This window comes from Echeneis naucrates, chromosome 11 (genome assembly GCF_900963305.1).
Source record: "Echeneis naucrates chromosome 11, fEcheNa1.1, whole genome shotgun sequence".
Taxonomy (NCBI): Eukaryota; Metazoa; Chordata; class Actinopteri; order Carangiformes; family Echeneidae; genus Echeneis; species Echeneis naucrates.
The window spans coordinates 5427161-5447755 of NC_042521.1; the positions used below are offsets into that span (position 1 = coordinate 5427161).

Genomic DNA, 20595 nt, shown 5'->3' on the forward strand with positions numbered 1-20595 from the left:
CAGCGGCGTCAGTTGGCGGCTCAGCTCGCTGATCTGGAGTCAGTCTGCATCCTCCGGCTCCAGCACGGGCCCCGGGGAGAGGCCGCCCACGGAAACCGATTCAAAGTCAGCTTAGCCGCGGCGGTGTTCCGGGTGGTTTTGTCTTTTATTGTCACGGGATGCGCTTCCTCAAAAAAAAAAAAAAAAAAAAAAAGAGGCCAAAAAGTAAACAGACATCGAGGTGGAAGCGGGCAACAGCAGGGATGAGAAAGCCCTGCCGGCCGTCTAACGCCACCTCAGTTCACATTTATAACACTGACACAAAGCCCTCATTTGGTTTTTATTTTATTTTTAAGTAAGCCCCGAAAACGCCCAACAACAACGAAGAGGGTGAGTAACAAAGTTCAACCGGAGCTTTTGTTGTTGTTTATGTCAATGCTTACCAACAAGCTAACTAGTAGCTAACATTAGCTAACGATCAGACAAGTGGGTTAGCTAGGCCACAACACAAAACACAAAACAGCCGTGTCGTGACCGATTTAATCTGTTATGAGAATCACTGCAGTCGACCGAACAGTCCCGTGTTTATTACAGACTCGTTCCCCTTGAATCAGAGGCATTGTTTGTCTTTCTCCTCAGCCTCTCTCACGCAGGCACGTTAGCTAACTTTTCAGCGTCTATTCATTCAAAAGCGTCGATACAGCCGCGCGAGATAAACGCCGCGATGCACGAGGATTTTTATTAATCATGTGACTGGTGTCACTTTTGGTCAGAAATATAGTGGCACTTTGTCTCTCTTTCTACTGAACTGCGTGAACCCAGCATTCAACACTGCACATGTCAGGCCATGCCAGAAATGTCCACGGTTTCATCTTTAGATTACTTCAAATGTGTGATCAGCAGTGCAAACCCAAATATCAGTTTCCTCACATTTGAGAAAGCTAAGCAATTGACTAATACATGTTTCTGAATAGTTTGCATGTAAGTTGGCAAGTTTTGCACATTTGAACTTCAAACTGTTGTTTCAAATTATGACATTTACCTTATACAGGTGATTTCTGCTCCTGAAACTTTTTTCCCAGACAGCTACTAAATAAGAGTGGACATTGGGGTTGCCAATAACTCTATCTGACCCTGTTACCCAAATGCATCTGTTCCATCTTGAGTAGCATGAATGAGGTTTCAAATGGCTGGAAGAATGAAGTTGGCCCTTGTTTATTTGTAGCAGCCATTTTGTCTCTGTTTTGATCATCTAAAGATTACCTTATGGAGTTCTTTGTAGTCATGTCTTGAACCTTGGAAGTTGTAGACAATAACACAAATTTTGATCTCTGACCAGGCAAGATGGAGATGCTGTGTTTCCGCTTACCGGGTCACGGGGACATAACCCTGAAGCACATGAATTCTCTGAGGTCCCGCCAGCATTTCTGTGACATCACCATTGTTGCCAGCAACAACCAGACATTCAGGGGACATAAAGTGGTCCTTGCTGCCTGCTCGCCATTCCTGAGAGACCAGTTCCTCCTGAACCCATCCACAAGACTTCATGTAGGATAATGTCAACCACACACAATCAAATCTGTCATTGCATCTCTCTTCAACACTCTAATGTTAGGGCTTTTTTCATATTTCTGTTTTTGTGAAGGTCTCAATGCTTTATAGCTCTACGGTGGTATGTGACCTGCTCCAGTCTTGTTACACTGGTGTGCTGCAGTTTAACCCAGGGGAAATTGTCAATTACCTAACTGCTGCAAGCTACCTGCAGATGGAGCATATTGTAGAGCGTTGCCGTGGAGCTCTGACCAAGTATGTCCAGCTAAAGAGCCCCAGTCTGCCAAAGGTGAGTAACCCAAAGGAATCACTTTTAAAGGTTCAAGTCTTTTTTTTCCAACTTGTACATTAAGTTAAGTTTTTGTCCCATCTCATCCCTCTTTTGTACATTTTGTATACACACGTTTTCAGCACCTTAGCCTTCAGAGATGCAGCTCAGTGTTTGTCTTTCCTTCCCTTCTCTTCCTCTAGACGACTGTGGGGGAGAGTCAGTCTCAACCAGTGATCGTCACTGGCAGCGTTCATTCTGTTGCATCTCCTCCCACCAGCCGGCCCTCACCTGTGGATCCACACAGTCCTGTAGTCCAACCAGTGGAACAGAACGATGGTGATACCCCTGCTCAGGGCAGCAGTCAACAACATGATGACAGTCCCATGCAGAATGACCCATGTATTAAGGTTTGTGTGTGTGAAAGAAAAACAAGAGGCCAGGGTATATCAGTTGCATCCCAGGATACTTGACTCAGTCCTGAACTCTGTTACAGGTTAACGCATCAGATGAGGAGGAAGAAACCAGAAATGAGGACTACAATGTGTTCAGAGTGTACGTCTCTGAAGAGGAACAGAGGAACAGAGACCAGGAAGAGGAGGCAGGAATCCCCTCTGATGGACCTCCAGATGCTTGTTATCCAGAGACCGAAGGTCTGGTGATCGGAGGAGAAGGCAGTGAATATGACTTAAATCAAACGGAAGATCTCAGTAATGGGGGCCTTTCGGTCACAGGGCTCCGTGCATTCAGAAGCAGGATGTCTGACCATAAAATTGGCCGGGGAAGAGGGAGGGGCAGGGGGAGGGGGTTCAAAAGGAAACGTTGGGTATCATCTCAGGAGAAAAGACCTACTGCCGTTGCTCACCACCAGGATTTGTGGTACCTTGCGGCCGGATTGGGTCCGGGTATTGGGTTGGACTACAGCCAAGAAGGATTAAAGACAGGAAATTACATTTCAGTTGAACTCCCAGGTTTAGACTTCAGCATGGGTGATGTTCAAGGAGAAAAAGGTTCACCAAGGGCAGCCAATGGTTTGAACCAGTTTTCCCTGGAGGAGTCTAACTGTGGTGCTGGTGAGGGGGGTTCAGGGATGACAACCGTTGCTACAAATGAGGGAGGGGATGAGTCCGTCGCAGTAGTGGGGTCCACTTCAAGTGTAGCTGGGCCTGTAATCTGTGAGCACTGTGGCATGACTTTCCCCTCAGCCCACTCTCTAGCTGTCCACTCACGTTCCACACACCTGCTCTACGCCTGCCCCTGCTGCGGCAAACACTTCCATCACTCTGCTAACCTCACCCGACACATGGCCGTGCACCGGGGCGCTGGCAAAACACACCAGTGCCCCCTGTGCTATAAGACTTTCACTCAAAAATCCACACTGATAGATCACATGAACCTCCACAGTGGCGAACGCCCACACCGCTGCGCCTATTGCCACGCACGCTTTGCCCACAAACCTGCCTTACGACGGCACCTAAAGGAACAACACGGAAAGACCACAGGGCAAAACTCCCTACATGAGCAAGAGGAGATTGAAAGAGCAAGAGGAGCTGCTGGAAGAATAAGAGAGGAAGAACAAGAATGTCTTGTTACTGAACAAATGTCATAAGCCAAAGTCTGAAGGACAGACCAGTGCCTAAATCTAGTAGGCTCAGCATTGTCCCTAAGTTAAATATTCATGGAAACTATTGTCTGTGGGGACGCATGTGGATGTTGAACAAGTTTTTGAAACTATCGGGCCATTTTAAAACTGGGGACTGTGAAAATAAAAGCCCTGTCACTTTAAATGTTTTTAAAAACTTGCATTAGAAAAACAAGATGAATTGATGTCTGTGGTTGGAAAAAAAAATATATAAACCCATTATCCATTTCCATCAAACCAACCCTGTTCTTCACAGCAGACAGTTTGACTCACTATGATAAAGAAATGGATGTTGCTAATACTACTAACTGGTGTTTTCTGTAAATGTATTAATCTTGCCCACCGACATTAAGCCGGCGTCAACCATAACGCAACCATTAAACTTAACCAGCAAAATTTAATTTGGGCATCATTCATTTTATCAGTTTCACCCATACCCAACTTTCCGTTCTTTCTGTGACATGTCAAAATATCTGCTGTTGAAAAAGGCCCTTTGAACTTCATGTCTGTTGGAATAGCCTGTTTAGTTTGAGTCATACTGTAATTTTAAACTCTAATATGTGTAGTACACACAGTATGATGCCTGATGACAGAGCAAAGAAAATATAATATAAATGAGTGTACATTAAAAAAAAAAGTTCTCTGCTCTTTTTTTGTGATGAACTCTCTTGGCATATTTATTGGAAATGAAGACGCGTTTCCTTTCAGAACTGATGGAGAGAAGTGAACACAGATCTCTGCTGACTCAATGTGATGCAAGTCCGTACACTTACGCCACTCTGTGGTGAAAACAAAATACTGCACCCCAAAAAACAGCAGCACAAACATATAGCGACTGAGTGCACAAAATAGAACAGTATTTCTCTCTTAATGGGGTGGAGGAATAAATGTTTGTTTGTGTACATTTCCACCTTTGATTGCTCGATAAATGAAAGAAGTCAGTCAGTGCTCCGCGTCACTTCTTAGATTCCTCCCTGTGCAGGAAGGCAGCAGTGCTCCTCCAGCTTGCTCCAGTGAGTTAAAAAACATTGGTGTATGTGTGAATAAGGGCCACGCCAACAGACACCTGTCGGTGGTCGGTGAGCCGCAAGTCCGGACAGCAGGGACCTGGAACCGTCCCAACAACCTCTTCTTCCTGGAGGGTGAGAGGCGTTAACAGGACTGCTGTCTTTTTTGACCTCACTCTGACGTCAGAGTGATGTTATTTTTCAGAGTCGCGAGCGATTGGTTGAAAACATTGGCCCTCGCACCTGATTGGTTAAGGATATTCCCAGACAGCAGAGAATATTCAGCCCAGATCTGCCAGTGTTCAATCTTTGTTTTCTTTTTTTGTTCACACAGCACATAGATCATCGAAAACTCTGGCATTACTTTTTTTGTCTGCATTTGTCCTCATAGTTTAAAACCACAGGCTGTCCAACATTATGTGGAAAAAAGCTAAATATTTTATTATTTCCGTTATTTATTTTTTGTCTGCATTTGTCCTCATAGTAGTCAGTTTCAAAGTAATGGAACTCTGAGCCAACATAACAATTTATGGATACTATTTATTCGGCTCCGCAGTACAGTATCGCTCGTTACATGAACACAATTGCCACAGACGTGAAATAAAAGACCAGAGGATTTGTACTTGTCCTGCTACACAGACACCTTAAGCAGCTGGGTAACAGTTCACAAAAACAAAAACATGAAAAGCTTTATATCAAAATACAAATAACCTTATCCATCAGAGGAAATCTTCAGTGTAAACAACTTGGTTCCTCTTGTCTCTGTAGGAGCCTTTAGTGCTGTTCTGCACAGCTGTAGAAGAGAGACAGCGGTGAAGGTTAACCCATGCTGTGCATACACAGACAGAATCTGATCAGTGTCTAAACAAACAATAACTGTGATGTGTTTACCCAGTGAAGCCCACACTGATTTCCCAGTGGCAGCATCCAGCATGGGCTGTTTCCTGGCGATGCTGACTTTGATGTGAACGTCTCCCACCGTGCTTCCATTCAACTGCAAAACGAAAAAAAAAAAAGGTCTTTATGCAGCCTGCAGGATCAGGAATTCCCCCAAACTACAATAAGGTGTCTCGTAAAATGGCTAGGTTTCAGTATTACTGATTTAAAATAAGAGTGCAATTTTATTCAAGAGAGAAACACAAATAAGGTCAAAGAACTGAACACTGATATTTAGGGATCTCTGACAAATAAAATGGAAACTGTACAAATGTCCTGTACTCTTTAGGAAACGTCTTACATATTTTAAAATATATACTAAATGAGCTTATACCCAAACACTCAAAGCTGTGACACTCATATTTAGCCTTTCTTCTATAATTATTGTTTCATGGTTTGATAGCAGGCTGACCGGGAATTTATTTGCTCAATTAATTTATTTTCGTTTTTAAAAAACCTTGTAAATTTGTGTTATATTTGTTATAATGCCAACCTCAGCTACAGCCTGGTCTGCAGACTCCATCTTCTCAAACGTTATAAATGCACAACTAGAAAGAGAAAGAAAAAAAAGCAGAGGCAGGAGAGAGCACTGTTATGTAATTACACTGTTTAATGTTTTATCGTTATATAGTCAATCAAAATAGCAGAAAAATGAAAAATATGTGCACACAGGTTTCTTTTAATCGTGCCATACTTGCGTGGGTTGTCCATAGAGAGGTCGATGATGTTTCCATGTTGACAGAAGGCGGTGCGTAGGCTGTCCTCAACAAGCCCAGAGCCATATACATAGACTGTATTCCCCTTTCGCACCCCTCTTCGTTCTGGGTATGAGTCTGACCCTAAGGGGAAACAGAAAAAGAAAAAGAAGAGGAAATAATGTATGTGTTCCTTTATGCTTTTTGATAACCATCACACTAGACCCGCATTGTGATTTAATTCAGTGTGTAATTCTACTTTTTCTATCGAGACTTCCTCGAATAAATCTACAAATTTCCTTCTGTGATAAGAGAAAGTAATTACTCACGTCTAAACGGTCCATCTCTCTCCCGGTCCCGATCACGTTCTCGATCTCTTTCTCTACTCCGATCTCTCTCTCTCTCTCTGTCTCTGTCTCGGTCCCGGTCCCGGTCCCGGTCTCGGTCTCTGTCTCTATCTCTGTCTCTGTCTCTGCCTCGTTCTCTGTCACGCTCCCTGTCCCTGTCTCTTTCACGCTCCCTGTCTAGCTCTCGGTCACGTTCACGTTCACGGTCACGGTCTCTGTCCCGATCTCGCTCTCTGTCTCTGTCTATGTCGCGGCTGGATGACATGCTGCCCCCATCATCCTCGTCCCGGTATCGATCACTTGAACTGACAAAGCTGCAGAGACACACAGTGAAATAATTCATGTTAATTTCACAGATGCTCACAAATCAATGCAATGCAGTGGTTCATGATTAGCTTTTAGATGTTACCTTTCGTACAAAGATTTTCTCTGGGCTCTCTTCCCAGACTAGAGGAAGCACAAATATGAGATTAGAATAACATATTCTTTGTTCAATTCGGATATGACATAGCGTGCTATGTTGTGTCAAGAAAGACACTTTAGAACTTAATAGTTCCACTGACATCTCGATCTTAAAATGTACACATCTTGGCATCTGTTTTTTGTTTGTTTTTTTTCAAATTCAGATACTTGTAAATATTGTGGCCATGCTATATAGTGTTAAATCACCACTTTACCTCAGGTTGTTCTTCATCTGTTGAGACACTCCTCTGGAATGGTAAGAAAGCAGGAACTGAGCCTTTCTCAGGGTCCTGTACCAGAGGAAAGCACGAATTAATTACAAACACTAGTTAGTACAGTTGTACCTTTTCCTCACTGGTTTGTGATCACAATGTTATAGCTTTGTTGATATATAATCATTGTGTTTGCCAAGCAAATAGATTCCACAATAACACATTCATAATAACCACATGACCCTGTTATTCCATAACCTGATCATATATCATTTGCCTACAAACACCAGATATAAATTACAGGCAATCCATGCAGTCTATTTCATTTCATCCTACCTTTAGTTTAATCTCCAGCATTCGAGATCGTTTAAAGCCAGAGTTCTTGTTTTCAGATTTTATCGCACTGATAGCGCCTGACTTGATAAGCATCTTTGCTTGCTCAGTTGCTGTTGCAGTGTCGACAACAGGCTGGTCCGACAAGGCTGTATTGAAGAAAAATGAAGGGTTAATAAACGTAAAAGACATTCTGTTACCTGTGTTAACATATACTGAGTTTTTTGATAGTGACCTAATTATATATAAATCAATTAAGCAATTTAAGACTCAGATTCCCATTCATGACTAGCTAAAACTAATGCAATTAACAGTGAACTGGGTGCATGCACTGGGATAATGAGAAAAAAACATTTCTGATGTGAATAAGAAAATGTTTAACTAAGTAAAGGCAAATGCTTAAGAACACAAATGAACTTAAACGAGTCAAATGCACTTACTCCGTTTCAAACCACTCTGGTTTGTCTGGTTGGTTGAGCTCTGCTTTTTCAAAGCATGCAGAGCCTTTTTCTTTAAAGGACAGTTAAAGGCAATGATTAAGACATGAAAGAAGTCCTCCAGATTTATTTCAGTGTTATTCTGAGATTACTTTCATTCATCACGCATCATTAACTCATCCTCTTCTTGAACTCATTGAATTTCCCGAAACATTTGTTTCAACCTTTTCTTTTTAAGAAGTAACTTACCTTTTTCTTTAGTTTAGCATATTTCTTTTGCAGGGCCTCCTCCTCTTCCGTCAGTGAACTCGGAAACACCACCATGACGAGAACCACTAAAAAAAACAGACAGTTGCATCATCAAAATTTATTTCGACATATATAAACATCAATAACTTCATTTGTTTATTTTTTTTTTTACTTCTGCACCGCTGCTATCCTCGATAAACTAATTAATTCACTAGCCAGAAAGCAAACGACTTGCTTCCGGGAGACAACAAATGTGGCTGATTCAGACCACAAAATTGTTAACTGCCATCCTGTCGGAATGATAACAATAATAATAAAATATTCACTGTCTCTTAAACTAGTTTGTCCAACAGATGCTTGGTTTTATTTAATTTTTTCACTTACCACACTTCAAAAGATGCTGTACGGCAACTTCAACAAAAACACCGACGCATAAATATGACGTCGAAGCTGCGAATGACGTTTATCCTTTTTTAAAAATAAAAAAATACACAAAAATATAAACTTGGAATGTGCCAATTCATTATGTTTTATAAAATTTTGTAAAAATAAATACAAAAAAAATGTGAGTAATCTAAATTTTTCAGCTTTCGGTTTCCCTTGGTCGCCACTTCCGTATGTTAGCGTTGGCAACTTCCGAGGCGACAACAGTTTCTCCAGTTAGTGGCAACTTTTAGCTTCTACCTGCGAGTGGGGACATGGACAGAATAAGTAAGTTGTGTTTTGTTAAATGTCAGCTCATCCTGCGACAAAGACTTGTATGTATACATAACGTACAATGGGGTTTTTTTTCTCGCTAGCATGAGCTAGCTGTTTTAACTTTGGTGATGATGATGATGTGGCTAACAATGTAGCCAGCTTTCTGTCAATCACAGCTCCTCTCAGCTTCATTGCTTTTAGATTTGAATTTTATCTACCATGCAGTGGCATTAGTGCTATTAGTTCATTATTTTCTTGCGCACATTCGAGCTAAAAGAGAATCAAATAAACATTGTTCGCAGGCTGCATCTTTCTGACTACACCCAGCTTGCTTGTGTGCTTGTGTGCTTGTGTGTTTGTGTGTGTGTGTGTGTGTGTGTGTGTGTGTGTATTTGTCGGCCATTCAGTCTCTTTGTTTTGTTGTGTGTTTGTCAGATGTGCCCCCCGCGGGCCCCATGGACCTGCCACTGTCCCTGCTGGAGATGGGATGCTCTGGCAGATTTGAGCTCATCACATACCCTCTGCCCGACCAGCCCCTGCCTCCATCCAGCACGGTCAGTGTGGAGCAGGATGACTTTGTGTGGTTATTCATCCGGAGGGTATAACCATAGGGTCTCACAGTCAAAAAAAAAAAAAAAAAAAAAAAAAAAAAAAAAAATATATATATATATATATATATATATTATAATAAAAATCTCAACTGTCCTTGAGTAACTGTAACTGTAATTGCGACTGCCATTTAAATCTACTTTTGTAACCTGGTAGAGCTATGTTGTATGAAGGGGTTTGTTTGCAAGTAACTGAACTGATGTTTCCGTCCTGTACCTCTTTGACTGGCTCATGAATTTACCTTTAGTTACTGAATGTCCTATCTTCTCCTCTCCTCCCCAGCTCCCCCATGGGCTTCCTCCCACCAGCCTGAACCTGGAGACAGAAGTACAAAAAAAATTTCTTCAGGATCCTGCTTGGCTTCCTCTACATGAAACAGACTTCGCCTTCCAGAAGTTTCTCAAGTACATATGCCTGATTATCATGCTCTTGCTAGTGAATAAAAAAGAGAATGCAGCTTTTCAATTTTTAAGTGCCTTTCTTTGAAGAACTCAGTGAACCAAATCGTCAATATATGGATCAAAAATTAGATATCCATAATACATTTTTGAATTCTCATCTTCAACAGAGTGACTCAAAGAGAGTGTAATGTCGACTCTCTACTCAACTGCACTCCATCTCCACTGCACTCAGGTCTGTCTGTTGTCAGAGATCCAACCACAGGAATGCTGCTGGACTTCACAGAGGTATATAATGATGACCATCGCTTTCTGCTATACTGTTGTTCTTTTGAAACTGTTTATATAACATGATTTTTTTCTGGAGCTGAATCTTGAACAGTAGTAATTCTGCTGATTAAATATTGTTTTGAGTAATTGTGGAAGAAAAAAATACTTATTCCAGCTTCTTAAATGTGAATATAAATCTGTACAGTATTCTTTAGTATAATATTCATTAGCATAAGTCTAATCCTATTTTAAAAACTGTGATAGCAATGTCTGTTACTAAGAAGAAGAAGCTGTGGTATGTGTATGATCACTTGGTCTGTACTGACGAGCACTGAAGACGTACTGTATTAGTATTATTCTGTAACTCACCTTTAGGTTCTTCTGGAGAACACTGGACTCTCAGCAAAAAACTCACTGTCATTACAACGCCAACCCGGGCCCCCATCAGATAGCCTCCGGGGAAGCAACACCAACTACCCCTTTCTCCCAGGTAAGATGAATTCAAAAATATTTTCTCGCTTACATTAGGAAGTTGTCAACATAGCTATAATATGCATTGACAATATATTTTTCTGATAATCATCTTCACAGGAGGAATGGGGGAGCTTACACTGGAACAAATCAAGAAGAAATCTGACCTGGAGGAGGACATTGACTTTGATAATGGTGATATATATTTATCCAATTTATATTCGTCGTTTTAAAGAATCAACCTTTGGTTGTTTCAGCTTCTCATTGTTTTTTTTTGTTTTTTTTACTTCTCCCCCACAGATTTGCTCAAAGTTCCACCTGGTCTTAAAGCTGGTATGGATTTCACTGACAAAGGTTAGATATTATACTTTTCTGTGCAAAAAAATCCTGCAAGGTTTAAAAAAATAAAAAGTTAATCATTCAATTTAAAATTTTTTTTTTTCCAAGATGCCAAAATGGCAAAACCAGAGGTCAATCTCATGTCCCTCCTATCCACATTTGATGACATCATTGACCTACAGCCTGAGGCAGAGAAGAAAGACAAAGGCAAAGAAAGTGAAGAAATTCCTAAACTACCCAGAACAAATAGCCTTGAAGACCTGGGCATCAAGGTATTTCATAATTCCTTAAATTATGTTTTTTTTATTTCTCTTTTTACATTAGAAATTGAATTAATTGTTCTTTTTTATATGTAACCTAATTTCACAGTATCTTTTAGACTCTTTTAGAGAATTGGTGTACTTCTCTCTCTGTCTTCAGGATGCTGTGTCATCCTCCGCTCCCTTGGGGAAAGGTGAAAATGAGAAATCAAAGCCAAAAGAGAACCCAGAGGAAAATAAGAAATGGGCCATCCCTGTTGACATAACGTCACCGTGTGATGATTTCTATAAACGCATCCCCAACCCAGCTTTCAAGGTGAGTGTTCTAGTAATCATCCAATTTAAAAATATGACACACTATCTGTGCCTGTGTTTACATATTGCACAGTGCCAAACATCACACGTCCCTCTCACTTCCTTGTTTAATATATGCTTTCCGTGTTTCTGTGCATGTGTGAGCACTCATTAGATGAAAATCACTTTATGCAACTCATCTGTTTCTCTGCCTTCCTCTGCTCCAGTGGCCATTTGAGCTGGATGTTTTCCAGAAACAGGCGGTGCTGAGGCTGGAAGCTCACGACTCTGTGTTCGTGGCTGCGCACACATCAGCTGGTAAAACAGTGGTGGCTGAATATGCCATTGCTCTGTCACAGAAACACATGACAAGGTGTGTATTTGTTGGTGCTAATACATTTTTTCCATTCCCACACTATGTGTGTAGGTGAGCAGCATTGTGGTAAGACAGCTGTGTGCAACCGAAGCAATGTGAAGAATTAGTAACGTAATAACCTAGCTAGATGGTACAATGGCTACCTGATTAGATGTGGAAAATAAACTTAAATCAGCATAAAAAACTATATTTACAAAAAGGTTAGATAATATTATGAGAAAAATATTTGCATGGATAAAATCTCAGTCGCATTTCAGACATGAACCAAATAAAATCGATTTGTTGACAACTTGCTTACTCTGCCCCCAAGTGGCTAAAAAACCCACATAGCCATGTGTTGTTATTGTACATGCAAAATGCTTGAAATGAACTTGTTAAGTGTTATTGTGTTGTGTTTGCACATGATGACGGGTGGTCGTGCAGTTAGGCTTCCCATATCATCTTCCAAGTCTCTATCTGATTGGTTTCTCTGATAGGACCATCTACACATCTCCAATCAAAGCCCTGTCCAATCAGAAGTTCAGAGATTTTAAAAACACTTTTGGTGATGTTGGACTCCTGACGGGTGATGTCCAGCTCAGTCCTGAATCTTCATGTCTCATCATGACCACTGAGATCTTAAGGTATTGAAGTAAAATGTATTAGTATCATGCTGTTTTATTTTGGATAGATTATTTTCGACAAAGTTTGCTCCTTCTTTTCTTTCTCAGGTCGATGCTTTACAATGGCTCAGAGGTCATCAGGGATTTGGAGTGGGTGATCTTCGATGAGGTTCACTACATCAATGATGCCGAGGTCAGGGACCAAATCCTCGCTACTTCTCCTCAATGATCCGGTTTTCTGTTGTGGTCCATAATAACAGTCCTCTTTCCCTCCTCCTTCTTTCCTCAGAGAGGGGTTGTGTGGGAGGAGGTTTTGATTATGCTCCCAGATCACGTCAGTATAATTCTCCTTAGCGCCACAGTGCCAAATGCCCTGGAGTTTAGTGAATGGATTGGGTAGGGCCACCACACCGAATCTTAGATCTCTGTTCTTAAACTCATATAAAACTAATAAAATGAGGCAAAAGCTCATTATTTTAATTGAATTTTTGTCATTGAACATTTCTTTCTCTCCTTTCTCAATCCTTCATCTCCAGTCGTATTAAGAAGAGACATATTTACGTGATCAGCACAAGGAAGAGGCCCGTGCCTTTGGAGCATTATCTGTACACAGGAAACAGCACCAAGACTCAAAAAGAGATGTTCCTGCTGCTGGATGCTGCAGGCAACTTCCTGACAAAAGGGTACAGCTCATCTCTCATCTCAGTCTTTGTGCTACTTCAGGAGAGAGTAGTTATTGTTTTAGTCACAAAGAAAGATATTAAAGCTATTTGCCATAAGGGAATGTGTTGTTTGTTCAGGTATTATGCAGCTGTTGATGCCAAAAAAGAGCGAACAAGCAAACATGCACAAACCTTTGGCACAAAAAACACTTCTCATAACACCTCAGCTAGTCAGGTAACCCCCCCTCCCTTCATTTTTATGTCACTGCTTGTTGATTTTTTTATTTTCTCACAACATCCTTGTGTTCATATCATTTATCTATGTATTTTCCCCCCAGGACCGAGCAGTGTGGCTCACCCTTCTGCACTTCCTGTCCCAGCGACAGCAGACCCCGGTGGTCGCATTCACCTTCTCTCGGACACGTTGTGATGAGAACGCCCGCTCGCTGGAGTCCATGGACCTGACCACCTCAATAGAGAAGGCAGAGATCCACTCATTCTTCCAGAAGAGCCTGAGTCGCCTCCGAGGAGGAGACAGACAGTTGCCTCAGGTAAACACCACTTTTTTCCCCTCAGGTGTTTATATATAGGCACCATCATAGAGTGATGATGAATTTATAGTGATGTTTCATTGTAATTTTTCCCAGCAGCTCAACATGCACACACAATTATAACACTTCAAAAACATTGGCGCATATATGAAAAATACAAAGGGAAGGGTTACATAGAAGGCAGAATCTGTAGCCACTCAGTTCAATATCATTTGATCATCCTCTAGTTTTCTTTCATTTTCATATTTCAACTAGATTCTCTTTTGTTATACTCCCACTTTCAAAGTAACTGTGGAGTTTAATATGATATCAACGCAATATAAAACATGTGGCATTAACCCTTTTTAAAATGGCATTTTTAGATCCTGCTGATGAGGGACCTGTTGAAGAGGGGAATAGCTGTCCATCATAGTGGGATCTTGCCAATACTGAAAGAGGTCATTGAGATGCTCTTCTCCCGAGGGCTCGTCAAGGTGAGTGAGACGGAAAAATAATGATAAGCTGTCTGTTATCAGCTTAACTGCAAACCCTTTTGTATTACTTCTGGAGTCGCTCTTTATGTGCACATACGTTCCCAGAGGTGGTTTAAACTATTCTTTTGCTTCTCTGTTTCACTTCAGGTGCTGTTTGCCACCGAGACTTTTGCAATGGGAGTGAATATGCCTGCCAGGACTGTGGTGTTTGACAGCATCAGGAAACACGATGGGACTGGCTTTAGAAATCTGCTGCCAGGTTTGATGCTCCCTAATTCTGCCTGTGTCTTACCGCTCTTTCATCTGAGCGAACATTTATTATGCTCTTTCATCTCTGAGGATGAATCGGAGCTGAGGAAAACAACAGTATTTTGATATCTCTTTTATGTTTCTGGGCTTGTTCTTTCAGGTGAATATATTCAGATGGCAGGTAGAGCAGGGAGGAGAGGACTGGATGCCACTGGCACAGTTATTATTTTGTGTAAAGCGGGCGTTCATGAGATGGCAGATCTGCATGTCATGATGCTGGTGAGGTCCTGTTGTGTTTTAACACCAGTCTTTCAGTTAGAACATATGGGCCCAATTTTATAGATATAAATATCCCAAAGTAACACTCTTCATTAGTCTGAGCTGACTGGGTGTTTTAACCTTTCCACAACAAAGCAGTAACTTCTCTCTTTTGACCAAAAACCCTTCCGACAGTTTTAAAACACTCCCGCTGACTCAATCCAATCTCTTCTTCTGGCTCAGGGTAAACCGACCATCCTCCAGTCGCAGTTCAGACTGACTTACACTATGATCCTCAACCTGCTGCGGGTCGAAGCTCTCCGTGTGACTGACATGATGAGAAGGAGCTTCTCTGAAAGCCACAGAGACACAGAGGTAACGTATAGCAAACACTCTGCTGTGATGCTGAGGTTAAAAAAGACAATAAAAAGCAAGATTTTTTTCTTATTACAGCTCCAGCCTCTCTTCCTATCTTCCTCTTCAGTCACATCTCTCCACCTCCTCTGACGAATGACAACTGACAAATGTATCATGAAAGCTTTCTTTTCTTTTCTTTTCCATCTCTTTGTCCTGATTCAGGCCCAAGAGAAGAGGATCAGCCAGCTGAAGAGGACGCTGTCCTCGTTGCCTCCTCTGGATACAGACGGCCAGCTGACTGACCTGATGCCTTACTACCACACAGTCACAGAGCTGCGAACCACCACTGATTCCCTCCAGGTACACAGACACAGTAAGAGACACATTTCGCACAACTTCAGTCTGCCACTTGCTTAACTTCAGTATTTCCTGATTCCAGCGTGCCATTCTGGAGTCCGTGAATGGGCTGAAGGCTCTCTCTGTGGGTCGAGTTGTGGTAGTGAATAACAAACAGCATGTCAATGCCCTTGGAGTTATCCTACAGGTAAATGTGTATTTATGTGCTCAAGCAGTTAAAGAGTAAATGAAAATAAATGGAAACTAATAGAAAGTTTTCGTTCAAAATTTCAAATGAATTTCCTGTGTTAGTTTGAAACAAAGAAAATGGCTGTGCTTAATTCGGGCATCTTGGACATTAGTAGTTTTATTTATTTCAAATTCATTTAAACTTTATTTGATTATGTAACTCAGATTCAGCAGCCAATGCCAAAATGTGCCAGGCAGTGAAAACCCACACATGCAAAAAAAAAACTCTCACAGAATCAAGAACAGCCACATTTCATTGTTTTACTTGAGATGACAGAAATAAGAATTCAGCCTCTGTTTGCCCTCATTCATGTGTGAACATTGTACAATATTCCCTCCGTGTCCATCTCCGTCTTCTTGACTAATTTGTTCCTCCTTGTTTCTGTGCCAGGTGTCCAGTGACGCTGTGAATCGCACATTCACAGCTCTGATCATCTGTGAAAAAGGCAATGAGGAAGTAGAGGAGAAGGGCGACAGCAGCACTGCTTTCCCCCACCTGTACAACACAGCTCTCTTCATACCTGAAGGTCGGTTAATGGACAGCACATCACTGCACTTCTACACATTCACACACATTAACACAACATTTTATTTCTGCCCCCGGACTTCCCACACATTGAGTCAAACTGCCTACTCTTATTATTTTTTGAGAATTTTGTCAATTTTTTTCAAAAAAAAATTTTTTTTCCCCTAGGTTCTTGCAGCCACACGGTACAGAAGTTGAAGTTTCAGGATATTTCATCCATCACAGTGAAAACCCTCAAAGTGATTCCTGACAGAATCATTGACAACTACAACAAGAGGCAACAACCACGATTCAGGTCTATTCCTAATGCTGGTTTTCTGTTGACTCTCAGTTGGTGGCAGAAAAATTCTAACAAAAATATAGTATGTTTAAACAAAGGTAGTGAAGATGAACAGCGAACTGTTCCAAACCAATGTAACCAACACTGGATTTGTTTTTAAAGGATTCAGCATCTCAACATAAATTTTGTTTATAAGAAAACTCTAAATTGCTATTTCAACTGATTCAAGCCAGACCTAGAAATAAGGTTCACTTCAACTCCTTTCAGAAAACACACCTCAAAAGTTGCTAGCTACAGCAAGAAACAGACAGTTAAGTTGGAGGAGTGAGAGACAAGGGAGGACATGCAGCGAAGGGCAACAGGTCAGATTCAAACCTGAGCGTCAACCCACCTTCTGTTTTGTCTTACTGTTTCACAGGAGATTCTGTGGTCTTACTGTGCAGCTACTTGGATTAAGTAGCTGAAAAACTGTAGGCGTGCTCTGATATATAGTAAAAAGCATGTAAAGTATGTTGTGTATATATTACATTTTTAGGCATGACCCTCCTGGTCAAGCCATTTCTACGGCGACCCAGGAGCTCCTGCGATTGGCCGAAGCCAACCCTGGAGGCATTGCGAGCCTAGACCCCGTGAATGACCTCCAGCTGAAGAGTATAGATGTGGTGGAGGGCAACATGAGGCGCCGTGCGCTGCAGGAGAGCCTCCAAGATTTCAGCTGCATCCACTCGCCCACTTTCGCAGAGCAGGTGTGTGCGTGTGTGCGTGCGTGTGTGCATGCATGTGTGTGTTGATGTGTTTGATTACTGAGGCAGTCCTTGAAGAAAACACTCTTTTACGTTCCTTCCTTGTTTATATTTTTCAGTTGTACTGTGCAGATGAATGATGAGAGACGTGTTCTCTTCCACAATCTTTTGTGCAGCAATTACATATTTATACAACTAATTAACACCATAGCCTTACATAAGATGCTTCCTTTGCAACTGGCCCCCTTTTGATGCTCATTCTCATTCCTCCCTTTTCATTGCAGCCTCAGTTTCCTGTTATCCCAGCATCATTTCTCCTTTAGTTTCACAATAATCACATCGAACTCCACCACAAGATTTCTGCTTTTGTGTTGTGCATCCTGCCGTCCTGGCAGCCTCCTGTAGGAGATAAGATTTGAGAATCTGAGCTGCCTGTTTCTATAATTACCCATATAGGCCCTTAGCTGCAGCTCGTCACTGTCTCTCAGGCACAGCCTGTCATCATGCCATCTCACACTCACACACGCACAAGCTCTCTCGAATCTAAGCAAGATAAGATCTTCTCTTGCAGCACCACTGTCTCCTCTGACTGCTGCAGATTCACACCACCATATTAAAAGCATTGTGGGTATTACAAAGCAATATTTAATGCAGTTCAAGCTGTTGGTATACAGTAATTGGCCTCAATAGATTTATATAACACAGTCTCTAAGAGACTCCTCTGTGCTGTCAGTGAGAGTTCGACAGGAATAATTTTGCTCCTCATCACAATGCAGTGCTGCTCTGGAACTAGGCCAAGCACGCAACCCAGCTGTTGTATCAATGTATGTGATCACTGTGTGTGTTTTATTTCAGTTTGCTCGTGTTAAGGAGAGGATGAGTGTGCAGGAGGAACTGGACAGGCTAAAGTTCCTGGTGTCCGACCAGTCTCTGTCTCTGCTGCCTGAATACCACCAGAGGATCAAGGTTTGGATCGCCGCTTTGGCTCACTGCCCTGACCCGCTTCAGCCATGACAGTCCAGAAGAACCAGAGCTAGTGAATATAAATATCAGTGACTGCTAATTAATCATTCAGTGCTTGTTGCTGATATTTTTGAAATATTCAGTATATATATTTCAGTCTTCTAAATATCAATGGTGAACCAACTGACTAAACAACACAGTCATCACTACAGACAATTAGCACAGCTACAAGTCAATATAACAAGTGTTGTATAACACTTAATATGCAAAGAGACAAAAAATTTAACCGGACTTAATTTTTCTTGATCATGAGTAAAAGTTTGTTGTTCGCAGCGTTATTAAGCAGAGCATTAAGTAGGCAGATGAGGTAATTGATGAAGTAATTGATGAAAGCTTTTTTTCTCTAACGCACCATTTCAAAGTGCAGGAGAGAAGTATTTTAATTTCTTTTAACCAAATGAAAGTTAAGCCATGCCCTCATCAAACCTCCCCCGCTGGTTTTTCCCTCAGGTCCTTCAGTCCCTGCAGTACGTGGACACCAGCGGCGCGGTGCAGCTAAAGGGCCGCGTCGCTTGTCAGATCAGCAGCCACGAGCTGCTGCTGACCGAGCTGCTGTTCGAGAATGTCCTGAGCCCGCTGGCGCCTGAGGAGAGCGCCGCCCTGCTGTCCTGTCTGGTGTTCACACAAAACACGCAGGTGGAGCCGCACATTACCAACATGCTACAGGAGGTGAGGAGGGAAAAGAAAGATATTAAAGTGTCGGACATGATGTATAACAAAGTGTGACTCACGCACATACGGACAGATTTGATGTGTAACATCTTGGCTCTGCAGAGAGGACAAGGGCACTTCACCTACTTCACCCCAGTTACTTGCTCTCTTATTAATTCGCTCATGTGGTCGGTCTCTGCTGTGCCAGTGTGTGTTGCAAACTGGCCCTGATACAAGAAAGTGCTTTATGGAGCTTTGAATTAGTGATGACCTAAGTCGTGTCCCAATACCTCCCGCGCTGGAAGAGCAGGCGCATCATGGCACAATTTGTGAAACAGATTTCTCAAGCGTAAATGACAAGGTCATGTTAGTAACACCAAGAGGCCAGAGTGGTGGCAGCTTGTAAAGTAAAATCTCCGTCTTTCAGTCGTAACTTATTCTTTCCCACCTGTTCTCCCAACTTCCTCATTCCGTCTTTCTCTGTCTGTCTTTCAGGGCATCAATCAGGTGCTGTCAGTGGCCCAGCGAATCGGAGAGCTGCAGAGGGATTGTGGGATACCACAGACAGCTGAAGAGTTCGTAGGCCAGTTTAAGTTTGGTCTGACAGAGGTGGTGTACTGCTGGGCCAGAGGCATGGTGAGGATCATACAAGCTGTATGACTATTTGGCTGACTTGAGTATCATAAGGCATTTAAATAAAAGTTTGGACCAGTGAAACAAAACTGGTGAGACATGAATTCTCTTGAATCCAATTTGTATTTGCTGAAACTTTTCCTCCTCGCCCATATAACCTCTGCTTTACTCGTGCTGCATCACACAACCGTCTCACCATCTCCTCTTGTTCTCCACCAGCCGTTCGCAGAGATCGCCCTGCTCACGGATATCCAGGAGGGCACGGTGGTCCGCTGCATCCAGCGTCTGGACGAGGTGCTGAAGGAGGTGCGCCAGGCCGCCCGCATCGTCGGAGACTCCGTCCTGGGGAGCAAGATGGAGAAGGCCTCCCTGGCCATCCGCAGGGATATCGTCTTCACCGCCTCCCTGTACACCCACTGAGAGGGGGGAGGATGAACGTGCTGAGATTCCTGCAGCCAAGGGTTTTCATTGTGTGAAAGGTGTGAGAAAGATGGATGTGCATGGAGAGAGAATGGTGTGTGGGGGGGGGGTTGTTGTGGGGATTGGGGGGTTAAAGAGACAGCGTGTTTTAAACATGTTCCTGTGAAACAAGTGCTGTATGTGCCTACAAAACATGATGATGTTTACACTACGGTTCCTGACCACAAAGATGGGAGAGTTTTAGCCAGCCGACCAAAATACAGACAGGATGATGCTGTAATTTACTGTACAGTAATAAAATCTGTATCCCAAAAAGAAATGACGAAAAGATTTGGCTTATTTCCTGAGAAGAAGTGGATCTTCTCCTCCTCGCTTACTGAAACTTAGTGAACACCTTCAGCAAGAAGAGGACAAACTGCGGTGGTGACACATCAAACTAGGAGAGAAATCCCTCTGATTGGGGGAGCAGGCTCACCGATGGGACCATCCTGTGTTGTTGTGTCCAGTCCGGACTGTCGCTTTAAGACAACGACAGCTTTTGTGTCTGATTAATTCAGTGTAGAGCGACGCGTTAGTGGAGAAACATCATTAGACAAGCAGGCGCACACAGAGAGGGGAGAGACAGCAGACCTGTGTGCAGGGAATTTTCACTTTGAAACACCTGAAGAAGTAGTTTGAGCTGTGGGTGTTGTGTGTGTGTGTGTTTTTGTTTTTTCAGTTTTTTTTTTTTTTTTTCTCCGCTCTCTAT

At 42.3% G+C, this 20595-nt stretch overlaps 3 protein-coding genes across 4 annotated transcripts; 2 read left to right on the forward strand and 1 right to left on the reverse strand.

Moving 5' to 3' along the window:
* Nucleotides 1-99: 99 nt before the first annotated feature.
* Nucleotides 100-3647, forward strand: LOC115050833 (zinc finger and BTB domain-containing protein 12). The gene is made up of 5 exons (XM_029513924.1): nucleotides 100-369; nucleotides 1319-1527; nucleotides 1625-1819; nucleotides 2002-2208; nucleotides 2295-3647. The coding sequence occupies exons 2-5, from the start codon at nucleotides 1324-1326 to the stop codon at nucleotides 3405-3407; spliced, it is 1719 nt and encodes a 572-aa protein (XP_029369784.1). The 5' UTR covers nucleotides 100-369; nucleotides 1319-1323; the 3' UTR covers nucleotides 3408-3647.
* Nucleotides 3648-4137: 490 nt separating this feature from the next.
* nelfe (negative elongation factor complex member E) lies at nucleotides 4138-8555 on the reverse strand. Of its 2 annotated transcripts, XM_029513926.1 has the most exons (12): nucleotides 8503-8555; nucleotides 8119-8204; nucleotides 7873-7942; nucleotides 7436-7581; nucleotides 7103-7177; nucleotides 6835-6872; nucleotides 6408-6739; nucleotides 6078-6222; nucleotides 5877-5931; nucleotides 5339-5441; nucleotides 5159-5240; nucleotides 4138-4575 (listed from the first exon to the last, which is right to left on the reverse strand). In XM_029513926.1, the coding sequence occupies exons 2-11, from the start codon at nucleotides 8191-8193 to the stop codon at nucleotides 5167-5169; spliced, it is 1113 nt and encodes a 370-aa protein (XP_029369786.1). In that variant the 5' UTR covers nucleotides 8194-8204; nucleotides 8503-8555; the 3' UTR covers nucleotides 4138-4575; nucleotides 5159-5166. The 2 variants fall into 2 exon arrangements, with proteins under 2 accessions (XP_029369786.1, XP_029369785.1); XM_029513925.1 differs by lacking the exon at nucleotides 4138-4575 and having other exon boundaries at nucleotides 4970-5240.
* Nucleotides 8556-8737: 182 nt separating this feature from the next.
* Nucleotides 8738-20152, forward strand: skic2 (SKI2 subunit of superkiller complex). Its single transcript, XM_029513886.1, has 29 exons — nucleotides 8738-8829; nucleotides 9253-9371; nucleotides 9709-9830; nucleotides 9995-10112; nucleotides 10470-10584; nucleotides 10686-10760; nucleotides 10866-10919; nucleotides 11013-11176; nucleotides 11325-11480; nucleotides 11686-11831; nucleotides 12311-12457; nucleotides 12545-12629; nucleotides 12726-12832; nucleotides 12973-13119; nucleotides 13237-13333; nucleotides 13437-13649; nucleotides 14012-14122; nucleotides 14270-14381; nucleotides 14532-14650; nucleotides 14873-15004; nucleotides 15209-15346; nucleotides 15426-15530; nucleotides 15963-16098; nucleotides 16266-16392; nucleotides 16913-17123; nucleotides 17976-18086; nucleotides 18594-18812; nucleotides 19290-19430; nucleotides 19647-20152. Exons 1-29 carry the CDS (start codon nucleotides 8817-8819, stop codon nucleotides 19845-19847), a joined length of 3741 nt encoding a protein of 1246 aa, XP_029369746.1. The 5' UTR covers nucleotides 8738-8816; the 3' UTR covers nucleotides 19848-20152.
* The last annotated feature ends 443 nt before the right edge of the window (nucleotides 20153-20595 follow it).

Bases quoted from the DNA above. Each gene is read 5' to 3' on its own strand.
- LOC115050833 (XM_029513924.1), top strand. From the start codon at position 1,324: ATGGAGATGCTGTGTTTCCGCTTACCGGGTCACGGGGACATAACCCTG. The intron at 1,820-2,001 runs GTGAGTAACCCA...CTCTTCCTCTAG, and splicing joins AGAGCCCCAGTCTGCCAAAG to ACGACTGTGGGGGAGAGTCA. The intron at 2,209-2,294 runs GTTTGTGTGTGT...ACTCTGTTACAG, and splicing joins AGAATGACCCATGTATTAAG to GTTAACGCATCAGATGAGGA.
- nelfe (XM_029513926.1), bottom strand. From the start codon at position 8,193: ATGGTGGTGTTTCCGAGTTCACTGACGGAAGAGGAGGAGGCCCTGCAA. The intron at 7,178-7,435 runs GTAGGATGAAAT...CCTCTGGTACAG, and splicing joins TGCTGGAGATTAAACTAAAG to GACCCTGAGAAAGGCTCAGT. The intron at 5,932-6,077 runs GTATGGCACGAT...TTCTCTTTCTAG, and splicing joins TCTATGGACAACCCACGCAA to TTGTGCATTTATAACGTTTG.
- skic2 (XM_029513886.1), top strand. The intron at 11,832-12,310 runs GTGTGTATTTGT...TTTCTCTGATAG, and splicing joins TCACAGAAACACATGACAAG to GACCATCTACACATCTCCAA. The intron at 16,393-16,912 runs GTCTATTCCTAA...TTACATTTTTAG, and splicing joins AGGCAACAACCACGATTCAG to GCATGACCCTCCTGGTCAAG.